Source organism: Pseudopipra pipra, chromosome 8 (genome assembly GCF_036250125.1).
Source record: "Pseudopipra pipra isolate bDixPip1 chromosome 8, bDixPip1.hap1, whole genome shotgun sequence".
Taxonomy (NCBI): Eukaryota; Metazoa; Chordata; class Aves; order Passeriformes; family Pipridae; genus Pseudopipra; species Pseudopipra pipra.
The window spans coordinates 18,944,280-18,956,842 of NC_087556.1; the positions used below are offsets into that span (position 1 = coordinate 18,944,280).

Here is a 12,563-nt window from a genome sequence, read left to right on the forward strand (position 1 = left end):
TGATTATCTAGAGTTTTTCATTAACAAATTTCCTCTTCTTTGAGGTACTCAGGATATTAATGAGATTTACCTCTTCAGTTTTCCTCCTGCAGCCTGTTGTGTTTGTAATTCTTGGCCACGTTTCAGTTTTATGTTTGCTGTAGGTATTGTGAATTACTTTGTGGCCTGCAATATTCTATGGAAAACTTTTGAATGTTAGTTATATTGTTGTCTGCAGTTGTGGAGACTGGGCTTGAACCAGCTGGTCTTTGCCTGTTCTGTGTGATACTAGGCAGGTTTGGAGAGTAGGACTGAGGATTTGGGGTCTGATCTAGCTTCCTAATGAAACAACTCATTTCCTCTCCTCACTTTCAGAATGTTTTCTATCATATCAGCCTGTTAGTATTTTTCCATGTTGATATTTATTCCTTTTTCCTTATTGAGTAGAGTAGGTACATCAAATGTAAATGTGAATGAGTATTCCAGAGGGGGTTGAGAATGGAGTGGGAATAGTAGCTGGCATTTTTTTCATGCACAGCTGACTTTGCATGAGTGCTCTAATTGCCTTAGATGTTAGAAGTTCCAGCTTGCTTCTTTTCATAAAAACTACAAATTAATATACAGATTTTTATCATCTCATAAATTTACTTGGATTTTTCTTTCTGTGTCAGGTAACTCAGTGAATATCCTGAGGGATTCTCCTCTTAGAGAATATGTTGACTTTGTCCTAGTTCAGTCTAGTTTTGCAGCACTGAGACAACTAGCAGGTTGGGAGGATGGCACACTGTATGCTGGAGGGATCTTAGGTGTTGTGCAAGTCTTAGGTCCTGATAATAGACCTTCAGGGAGCATTTTAAAGATGTTGAACATAATAGAATGAAATCATACTCTACCCACAGAGAGTCATGTTCTTTCTGTCACATTTGATAGTTGTGTACCAGAGGCAGGGGAAGGTGGGAGACTTTTCTGTTCAATTATCCCTATTTTTGCTGTTACAGATATTATGGAACCTGAGGGTGAGGTCCTAAATCCCTCCCCATTTCCAGGGCAAGTCCAGTTTGGCTGTGGTAAACTGCTGGCCACTGGTCAGTGGCATCATCTCACAGTGACAGTTGCTAAGGAAGCAAAGAAGACCTGCATTGTGTCAGCTCATATAAATGGTCAGATGCTTGGCTGTGCAAAGGTAAAGGCTCTCTGCATAGATCTCATGCCTGACATTTGCCTTGCATTGCTTTTCATTCTCATCTCACAAAGCATCTGTAACTTTTCAGTATTAATCTGAGAAACTCAAAGCATGGTGATTTGCTTATATAACATGTACCACTGTGCTGAGCATCAGTGGGGTCAGAAATTCATACAAAACCGGGTATATTTGTGCTGCTTTTCAGAAATGTGTTTTCAGCTTATACTGCTGCTTTGAACTAGTACCCTCTTCCCCTCTCAGCGTGTAGATAACCAGGGCAATTTTGAGTGATGATGCTCCTCTGAGAGCTGGCATTACCTTCGTTGCAGGTAGCTCAGGGTTATGCTGAGCTACAACTGAAATTCTGTTGTACCCTTAGGCCAAAATTTTCTGAGTTCACTAGTGATTTTGAGGATCTATCAGTTTAAACTCAAGATTTGCAGAGGTTGGCAGCAATAAAATGTACATCACATTAAAGTGTGATCAAAGAACCCTAAACTGAAGACGCCTTGGATTTAGGCTAAAACCTGCAAAGGTGGTGAATTATGTACGGACTCTCCTATTTTTTATTTTGAAGAAAGGTCAGAGACAAATAAGCTTCTGTGACTGACCAGCTCTTTGCAAGAATCCAAAGATGGGAGGAATTTCCTCAAGCATTTTACATGGTCATGTTTCAAGCCATCCTCTTCCTGTTACACCCATTGAATAATCAACTGATGAGTCAATGGCCTTTTTCCTGCTAGCACACTAAGCATTCAGGAACAGACAGATGTTCCTCTGAGTTAGTTATTCAGTGTGTGAGATTATATCATCTCATCAGTTAATCGCAAATGTTGGTGTACTGGTATTTCCCCTAAGGTGCCATTTCTTGTGATCCTGTTGCATAGCAGTCAGTTCTCAGGTTGCGTGAAATATCACGAGAAAGCAATCCAAATGCACCTGAAGGGTTCATAATCTACAGGATAAATGAGAATAGCCCCTGGTTTATATTATCAATATCATCATGCTCCTCATTTTGAAGCTAATCTCAAATTATTTCATAGATCTGATTTTTGCATTTTGAATGCTGGAGGCTGGCAGTGTTGAAAATGCAGCCTATTTCTATTGCAGCTGTGGTGGGTGTGGTGGTTTTTTGGGTTTGTTTCTGAATAGAACCCTTTTATTAATTGAAACTTGTAACTTTGGTCTCTTCCTTCTTGTTCCCGTATTTCAATTGACTCTCAACGAATGCAAAGCTCACTTGTGTATATTACACTTCCCTTGTAAACGCAACCTGTTTAATTCCAAACATTCTTTTTCTCATATTTGAGAAAAATGGTATGTCTTCTAAGTGCCTTTTGGGACCTATATCCATTTCAAGAATGAAAATTTAATTTAATTTGCCTTCCTTCAAATGAGACTGAAAGTCATCAATAAAACTAGGCCTAAACATTGCAATTGATTAAAGAATTCATAGCAAATGCGTTTAACATACAGTGAAACAACTCATATAAATAAAAAAAGCTTTTGGTAAATAAAAAATTGTCCCAGTGCTGGGGTCTCTGACATGATGCAAGTCTTCATCTTTATATGTACAGTGAAGAAATGATTGTCTGAGAAATTAGAAATGCACAAAGGTTGTTAACAATACCAAAGGCTGGTTTTGGTTGGTAGAGCTGGGGGTGGTTGTTACTGTGTTGCATCCAGTCTAATATTTGTTCACTCAAGTGTTCACTCAAGTCCTAACTCTTAATATTGACCAGCTTTGTCCTCTGCATATCATTAGCCAGAAATCAGTAAATTCTAGGAGTCACTCATGCTAACAGCAAATTGTTAAAGGCAGTACAATATAGTTTCTCTCTACCAAAAATTTCCGACTACTTACTATTAGAGCTGTCTGCATTTAAATAAAATAATACACACCATTTAGGAGGCCAAATCCTTGTTTTGATACTGAGAATGAATGGCCCTATTTCCTAAACAATGTTAGCTTCACTGAAGCTAACTGGTGCACTTGGACAATCTATACTCTTCAAAAACTGTTTATTCTCTAGGTGCCAGTACAAGGTGCTATCTGTGACTTGTCTTTCCTTGTTGAAAGTCACAATCTGAGTTATGAAGTTTAGAACACGAAAAATAAATCTGGGTCAAGATAGGGATTTTCTTTGCCAATACTTGAAATTATTTTGACTGTGTTTTTTGAACAAAAATTAAGTTTAAACATTCCAAAATGCTTATGTTTGTGGTATTTCTCAAAGTCCAGTTTCTAAGCAGTAGTTGATAATTGTGTTGCACAGCTGACTGCGACTTCAATGAGCAAAGAGGCGACAGGCAGTACCTTACAGGGGCAGGATCCTAAGGCACCCTGAGTGTATTGGGGTCCTCTCAGTGAATTCTTTCCCTGTTGCAGATGCAGTATCTCCAGCCCTTACCAGGTAACTGCATTTCCATGGAACCCTCTTCCTTTATTGATGTCTATGGGTACATAGCTACTCCTCGAATTTGGAAACAGAAGTCCTCCTTGACCTGGCGCCTGGGCCCTACATACTTGTTTGAAGAAGCCATTTCTGTGGAAACCATGGAGGTGATTATTAAACTTGGCCCGCAGTATTGTAGCAATTTCCAAGCAGTACAGCTTCAAGGTATGTGATCATTCTCATGTCCACCACTATTTGTTTTTCAGGGGAATGCTTTTTTTATTCTTACAATCTGTTATTAGTGTTCCAACTGTGTCTAGAGTTCACTCTAAAAGCCTGGAAAACTGCATTACTGAGTGTTGTACAAGATTGTAGCAAGATGCATGAGGATCTTGTAACATACTGTGAATGGGGCAGAAAAAGAAGGGCAGGAATCCAGGAGCAGAAGGAGATGAAGAGTAAAGAGGGACATCCTGAGTTGCAAGATTGTGATTTCTATTGCACAAAAGTTAAAGCAGCAGCTTTAATTGAGACATTCTGCATTTACAGTGCTACAGAAAAAGACAAAAAAAGAAAAAAGAAAAAAAAACCCCACAGCAGAAAAAGAGGTGTCAAGTTTAATTGCAAATGCCTGCAGAATAGGAGAGAGCACAGGGGAGAGAGGGGTAGGGCAATAAGTTACATTCCACTTAATGAAGGGTCTTTTTAACTAAAGTATATTGTTAGCTTCAATTATTAAACAGGCAGACAAAACAATACAGTTATTGATTACTGTTTATTCAACAAGTAGTGCATTCACCTCTGTACTAGAGCTTGGGATGACATGGGATGGTCATTTCTCATGTGAAAAGAGCAGAATAATCTTACCTGGTGATGCTCCAGCCTAAAACAAAGGGAAGGCTGTCCAAAAGTAGTCCTTCAAAATGCTGTCTATCTACACACAAAAAATCTGCAAGTCAAACATGGAGAGGGGGTTGTTGAAAGATAAATCATATCGAAGTACAACTCTAAAATGAAAATATTACCAATAGAAGTCAGAGGGATTTGATTTTTGAAGCATTAAGGCTTTATGAAATCTGGGGTGCTTGTTCTCTGCACAGATGGACTTTTGTACTAATCATGGATTGTGGCAATCTGATTCCAGAGATACCCTGATGCAGGGAAATCAGAGAGCAACATACAAGATGTGACCTCATAATTGTGAAATGATCTCACTCTCTCTTCCCCCAGACTCCCTATTCCATCAAAAGACCTAAAGGAATTTGTCAAATGGAAATTTTGACTTTAAAAAAGCTTCAGCACAATGCCCCAAAATACTGTGTTTTATTCCTTAAAACGGATTTATGACCTTGTTGCGAACACCAGTGTGAATTGTTTCAGCAGTGTTGTGTCCTGTGTCACCACTTCATTGCTTCTCACTAATCAGCAGCAGTTCTGAAGAGGCTTAGCCATAAGACCATGTCCTGCTGGAAGGGAAATAGGTGACAATCTTGGGGCATTTGCTTATAGTTAATCTTTATGTGGAATATGAACTAATGCAAAGTTTCTTCAGACATTTATGGTCTGTCTTGTTTTAGGTGAGGACCAGTACAGTGATACTGCACCTCTGGTGGCAGAAGAGAAGATTTCTTTTGGAATCAATGCTGTGTGCTCAACCCTTACTACAGTTCAAGATATAAAGAGCTCCTACAATGAAGTGGATGGCCGGCTGATTGCCAAAGAGGTCACAAACATCCCTTGTCTTAAACAAGTTTTCTCTTGTTTCTGAGCAGTTACCTAAAGCAAAATTTGTGACTTTGTCTTAGTTGTGTACATTCAGTGATTTTTTTCGAGCTTCTTTTCCCATTCCTTAACTTCATTCTACTCATGGGTTACTTTTTACCTGTGGAGTGGAACAGATTGGACAGTCTGAACACAATGTTAAAAGCATTTCTTGAAACAGGAACAGAAGCCATAGTTTTTAGGTCTTATGATAATTTTTTTTCACTCTGTGTTTTCTTAATGCCTTCACAAGGACTTTTCACATGCTATTCTATCAGTCTTGCTAATGCCAGGTCTACTGACATGGGAGAGTAATGGGGTTCTGGGATATTGTAGGTGGGTGAATGTTTGTCCTAACAATCAACTTGTAACAAAAAAAGATGACTTTCATAGGCTAAAAGTATTAAAATAATCTAAAGTGTTAGAGCATGCATTTGTTGCTTTTTGTCTCTCTAGTACTACCAAGGTGAGAATGTCTTTTATCTGTTTTAGATTGGGATTAATTCTCGGGACAGTTCAACTCCAATATTCCTAGCAAAGAACATTGCTGGACACCTCTCGGGTTCCTTGCGGACTATTGGGTCAGTTGCTGTGGGCCAATATGGTAAATGCACTATATCTTAATGTTTAATACTTTTTAAGAGTGGAGCTTTTCTCTGTCGAATAACAGATTTAGTCCATGTAATTTCCTGACAGAATAACACTGCAATTTCCTAGGGGTAAGAATGTTCCAGTCCTCTCCAGCAGCTACCAGCCTGAACTTTATTGGAGGCCCTGCCATTCTCCTGGGTCTCATTGCTATGGTCCGTGATGACCACACCATGTATGCAGCTGTCAAAGTCCTGAACTCCATCCTGAACAGTAGCCCACTAAGTGAAAAACTGATGAGGCACATGCATGGATACCAGGTAAACACTCTTGTTCATTCACTCTGTTATAGTCCTTCCTGTGGAGAACTTTGTGCCGAAACCTGTCGATGGCAATGAACCAAACATACCCTGGCTATAGGCACTTGTGATTGGAACTTCATAAGATCTTTGAGAGGGGGATATAGGATAGTGCTCTGTATCCTGTGCTTACAATCTGTGGGATCCTCTATAACAAATATCTGCTGATGGGAAGGTGAGGACGGATGCCTCTTGGCCAGACATGATCTAATAAACTAAATAAGCCAGTGCAGCAGATTTGTGACTGACCTACCCTTCACCTTTTACCTACACACTTGATCCCTCCCACAAAAGACCATTTCTCAGACAGGTTTTCTTCTTCTCCTTGGCTCATACAGCCTAAGATTCTTCTTTACAGACTGCCCAGTGTAGGGATGACAATGAATTTCTTTGACTCAGTCTTCACTGTGTATTAGGAACTGGGCTGGTATAAATAACTGCCGTCTGAATTTCATTGATTAGATCTGTCCCAAATTAGTCTTTCAAACATGAAATCTGTGGAAACTGAAGATTTTGGTTGTATGTAAACTATCTATGCATATAATATTCCATGGATCGAGGCTCAAGTATGAAGCTTCAGTTTAGTATCATTTACTTCATGCTGTGCAGGCTAAGCAGAGAACTCTTAGGGAACAGGGAAGACTCTTTAACACAGAAGGTTTCAAACAAGACTTTTAACATTAGGGCATCAGGATTGATTTATTATAAACTTTTCATTTTCCCATTTTGCAAATTGTTCATAAATTGATCATGATTCATATGAATATATTTATCCTACTTAGATATTACTTGCCCAATCCTTTCTTGTAGGTGAATGCAGCCTTTACATTGGTGTATAAGCTGTTCCTTTTGACTTTGTGCTTCTCTCCATGTGGCAGATCATCATATTGCAATGGAGTGCTTTTGCTTTTGTTTGGAGGTCTGAAGTTTTTCTTTGAAGTTTTTTTTTTAACAGCAAACTAATAAACGTGTCTTGATATGTATTTTCTAATTAATGTCTATTGCTCCCAACCTGTTCAAAATGTAGTGGCTTTCTGAATGTTGTCCTCATAGTATTAGGAAATCATTAGATAATCAAAGGCAGGCTCACTTGAGAAATTGGTAATGTTTCACAAATGTCTTTCATTTGGAGAGGCGAACATTAATATTTTTTAAGTTAACACCATTTGCAAGCAACTAAGAACACATCCATGAAGAATAGCATAAAAACCCTACATTGGTTATTTACAGTTATATTTGTATGTTCCTTTTTGTAAATTCCATTCAACATAACATGGCATGTATTTTACTCCTGTTCAATGCCACAGAGTCCTTCAAAAACTTACCCTTTTACTTACTGCACGAAATTTCATGTGTGGACTGAAATCTTCACTTTCTTCATTATGCTTATGCAAAATGTATCCATGTATGAGTAATACAGCTGAGGAAACTGTGTGTTTGCCTTAAATTAAAAAATAATGTTATAGTAGTTTGTAAATACAGGTTTATACTCCCAGATACTTATTCAGCCTTCCTTTTTCAGTTGCTGACCTATCTGTTGAAAAGGAAGACAAAGCTGTTAAACAATAGGATTTTACAGTTAATGTTCTCCCTAGTGGGCACAGCTGAGCTTGGCTTCGAGTCTTCGGTCATCAAGAATTACAGTGCATTCCAGTATGTTCTCTGCAACTTTGAGGTAAAACTGTTGATGTTGCTTTGTGGGTTTGACTGTTTTAAAGATGGCTTTATAGTATGATGGTTTGGTTTGTTCATAGCACCTCCTGCATCCAATATTTGGGATGGGGTTGAGTGTTGGGGTTTTCCACACTGTGGCTCACCTGGGGAGATGGCAGCTTCCCAGGTCTGAAGGAACACTCCCAGAGGGCCTGCTTCTCAGGGCTATCTCTGGAGCAACAACTCCCCACACTAGGGAGTTCCCAGTGCCTACAGGTTGTGTTGCAGAAACACTGAGATTTATGATGTTATCCTCCCTGAACTACTTTTAATTGTTTCCCTGCCACAGGTACTGTCCTCACAGCTCAGCAGAGCAGTAAAACCTCTGCTTTCCTTTGTCTTTCAGCTTTGGATGAAAGCACCAGAAAATCTTGACCTTGTTCTTCTTTCCCATCTTGTGGAGATCTTGCAGTCTTCCAGGTATACAAACTAGTGTTTGAATCAGAAACCTGTGTGACAAACTCAATCTGTAACCTGAAGCTGGAACTGTGAGATGCCTATGAAGGGTCCAATCCTAGTTAGAATCAGTGGACTCTGGGAGTGAATAATATCTATATTTCTCTTTCAAGCCTGAAGTTAGTGATTTGACCAGCCCCTGATATGACTTTGGGGCCAGACTGGGCAAAGATACCTGGTGACCTGGTTCACGTGGAACTACTGCTGTACAATGAAAGTTTAAATTTCTCCTGGGGAGGGGAAAATTAATGTTTGAATTGAGTGTGAAATAATTTTTAAAAATATGTAATTAAAGTTGTGTTTAAAACCAAAACATAACCCAAGAAGACTTTTTGTAACAGTATGCTTTTTTAATCATCTGGACTAGAGTTAAATGTATCCAAAGAGATACAGCATGGCAGAGGGGCTGAGTAAAGCTAGATTCCTGCTTTTTGGCAGCAGAGAGCTCTATGCAGAGCTGTCTGGTGTCCCTTGCTGAGTTTTACAGGAATAGCATTTATTACCACCAACTCACTGCTTGCAAATTCAGTAACACTTTCTTTGAACTCATTGAAATGCAGCAGTTACTGGGGGAGAGGGCAGAGGAGAAGGTAGAACACACAAAGTAGTCTTCTGATCTCCATCACTGACACATGTTCAATTTATCTGGCAGTGTTTGAAATGTTGTCAAGGCAACATTAGAAGCCAAAGGTGCAAAATATCAATGCAACCTGAGAATCCTTTTAGCTGACACTCAGCAAATTTGGTTCTCACCAGTAAAAACTTTTACAGTCCCTGTGCTTTTTTACAGAGATGGACGTCAGAATGTTGCAGTTGCCTACCAGGTGCAAATGGTGCCCAAACTTGTTTTCCTTTTCAATGATCCTGAAATAAGTAATTCCAAGATCACTGTGGCCTGCACTATTCTCTCCCATCTGTTGCAAGGATACTTTAATACACGGGATGTTCTCAGGTAACCTTGAAGTCTATAGCTTTTCCTCAGATTGCAGATTAGTTATAGTCCTTCTGGTACTGGAGAGAGCTTGATAGTAGATCTTTCCTCACGTAGGAACTCCAGATTTCTATGGAGTTTGGTAGAACTCCAGATCTTTAGCAACTGTAGGATCTCCACTGATGAAAAACTTTTTCATGCCTTCATTCAGTCCAACCTTATATTTGTGTGAAAATGGGTTGGGTGATGACCCTTACAATGGTGGCACAAACAGTTCTGCAGGTTTGACTGGGACTATTCAAAGTCTGTACTTAATATTTGGTTTCATTAAAGCCTTGCCCCTAAAGTATCACTATAGTATTAGACTTGGCCCCAATGAACTACCTACCTAATCCTGTTGGTTTGGTTTATATCCCAGTAACAATCCTTTTTGTTCTTGAATTTCTATCAGTTCTGCTTATCAGGATTTCACAAAGCAATGAATTTAAATCCTAGTTTGTTCTTCACAGAATGTAAGTTCTTCACTGCTTCATTTTATATTCCCAGTCTAATTGTATCAGCCTGTAGCTGATGAATTGAGGAAGGTCCATACAGTGCTGTCTACAGCCACCTAACTCCAGGGAAATGCACTGCACAGATGGCAGCTCTGTTCCTAAAGCTCTGTTTTTAATAAAATGTAGAAACAGAGTTGCATGTCAAACCTGTGGTCTCTGCAACAAGCTTTTGGCTCTGTTGAAGCGTATGAGCATCTCAAATAATTAACTGTGGAGTAAGCTAGTATGTGAACTTACTGCTTGCCAGCCCTTTTGCGGATGTATGTTCCTGGATGTATGTTACCTGCATGTATGTTCCTACCCTGGGCTTGTATGAGTTAGCATATTCTTTTTTCATACAAGTGAAAGTCGTGGACTTAGTATACCAAATTTGCCACACTGTAAGGAGTGTGAATGAGCATTTTTCTTAAAATACCATAATTTGTTATTCTGTGGTAATTTGATTGGTTGTCAGGCCCATGAGTGCTGAGTGGACAGAGACAATCCCTACCCTCCTAGCTCCAGGACAGCAGAGACTATAACAGGTTCTCAGCAGCACTGAGCACTGAGAAGGATGCTGGAATTTCTGCTGGTCCCAGACTTTTGACAGATCTAATGGGAATTGCTGTGTGGACCATTCCTGTAGAAGAACTGGTGTTCTGACCTCTTAAGAAATGCCCTTCTTGTGGGCAGGAGGAGATCATGCACTTTCACTAATATCACATTAATTTTTTTATCCTTGGAATCAGGTAATGTGTTAAAGAAAACTACAGGTCAAAAGAGGTTGCCAGTACCCTGAGTACCTGCTAAGGTTTCTTTGCTCTCCTCTATTTGCTTGGAAACCAAGTGATGATAACAGTGACACCTGAATGCCACAGGCAGTTCAGAATCTTTTGTATGAACAGAGTGCTTAACTCAGTATTGCTTTCCTCATGATGAAAGACCTTTAAAATAGATACAGAAAATTTTTCCATTTTTGTTTCCATGTTGGATTTGTAGGTAGATGACCCTTTAATTCGCTTCCTAGTTTATGAACTTTTCTGCAACAACTAGAATTTCCAATGGTTGTTAACAGTCATCATTAATGAATATTGAGATTTGCATGTAATCTCCAAGTAATTAAATTAATGTCTTTTTGCTGACCAAAACTGCTTTCCTCTTTCTCTGCAAGGATTGGATTGTTCCTTGTTTACACCTTGAAACCTTCTTCTGTGGATGAAAATCAGCTTTTCCTGGATAGTGTGGCTGAGATGCCCAGTGAAGGTAGGGAGCTACCTTACCTAGCTTGTGTTGTCATAGATGCTACAGAACTTCCCTGCTTCCCCAGGGCCTAATGAACCATAAATGCAATACAGTGCTTCTGCCTCCTGTGGCAGGAAGAGCCACAATTCAAATGACTTCATATGGAAAAGAACAGGCTGCACTGAGGTGACCCTTTTGCCCTCATCTCTGCTAACAGGCCAGCAGTACTTTGGCAGCATTGTCCAGAGCCTACATAATGTTGGATTTCAGATATACACAGAGAGGAAGGACATTAAATTGAAACTAACCTGTGGGACTGTTATAAGAAATAAAATTTCTTGGATTTTCTGTGAACACTTTGCTACACTTACAGTTGTAGGAAATAATTGTAGCTCTGCACCTTTTAAAGTTTCTGTGTATTTATGTCAGGGTCATGTGGGAGAACATCCAGTCAGTTGGCTTTTCCATTGTGATATTTCAGTTGAGTCTATATTGGTTATTGCACCTCTAAATCAGAGATCATATTAAGAAGATGCTGATAACTGTAGGTTTTATATCTAGACATCACAGTAAGCAACACAAGTCAGATTGCCTGTTTACATTTCTCTCTCTAGTTAACCTGAGATTGCTTCCTATTGAACACGTAGTCTGAATGAGTTTTAAATAACTTTAAAGAGAGGACTTTGACAATGTAAGCACTGGTTGTTTCTGATGTTAGCAGGAACTCTTATGTCTAAGATTTGATGTCTGCATCTTTTTACTCTACAAAAAACCTGATATAAGTGTTTCTACTGGGTTAACTTGGTGCAAACAAAGTTGTTCATCACAGCAATGGAACATGTGTTTTGTCTCTTCATTACTCTTTATTACTTTCTGATATCTGTAGCCTTAAGCCAAACATCTGGAAAGACAATCTGGCTTCGAAATCAGTTACTGAAGATGCTGTTAGATGTAATGCACTCAGACAAACTTCATCTGTCCTCCGAGTAAGTAGAATGGGAAGGTATAGGCAAGTGTCTCTATCTTCTGAATTTTTCTTCTTGCTGGTGCTTGACCAGGACTAAATATAATGAAAATACTTGAATCTCAACAAAATAGTAAGTAGGAGCAGACTGGATTCAGAGCTACTTTTTGGTCAGTGATTTATCTGGCATTCACCTGTGTGGTCTGATCACATCTGATATCCATTTTGGAAAAAGTTTTACATTTTCAGAAAATATTGTGAAGGAGGAACTTAGATATTGGTGTTTCTTCTGCATTACAAGGGTTGAAGAAATCCCAGCTGTCTGTGAAAATCAACTCCATCTAATGTGGGATTACTTGCACCTCTCTATCATAACCATGAGCATGCACTTACTACAGTTCTACCTTTTATAACTGAAAGGAAGATTTTATAGTGCTGGGTGCTTTAACTCAGTGTGT

General features: G+C 39.2%; 1 protein-coding gene across 1 annotated transcript in view; it reads left to right on the plus strand.

Moving 5' to 3' along the window:
* The window catches only part of WDFY4 (WDFY family member 4), a 130,382-nt gene that overhangs the window by 37,815 nt on the left and 80,004 nt on the right, over positions 1-12,563 (plus strand). Inside the window, exons 19-28 of the mRNA XM_064662793.1 lie at positions 978-1,162; positions 3,552-3,783; positions 5,136-5,281; positions 5,812-5,923; positions 6,037-6,227; positions 7,789-7,941; positions 8,326-8,399; positions 9,226-9,387; positions 11,071-11,162; positions 12,028-12,127. Coding sequence (XP_064518863.1) covers positions 978-1,162; positions 3,552-3,783; positions 5,136-5,281; positions 5,812-5,923; positions 6,037-6,227; positions 7,789-7,941; positions 8,326-8,399; positions 9,226-9,387; positions 11,071-11,162; positions 12,028-12,127 — 1,447 coding nt within the window. The remainder of the gene's footprint in view (positions 1-977; positions 1,163-3,551; positions 3,784-5,135; positions 5,282-5,811; positions 5,924-6,036; positions 6,228-7,788; positions 7,942-8,325; positions 8,400-9,225; positions 9,388-11,070; positions 11,163-12,027; positions 12,128-12,563) is intronic.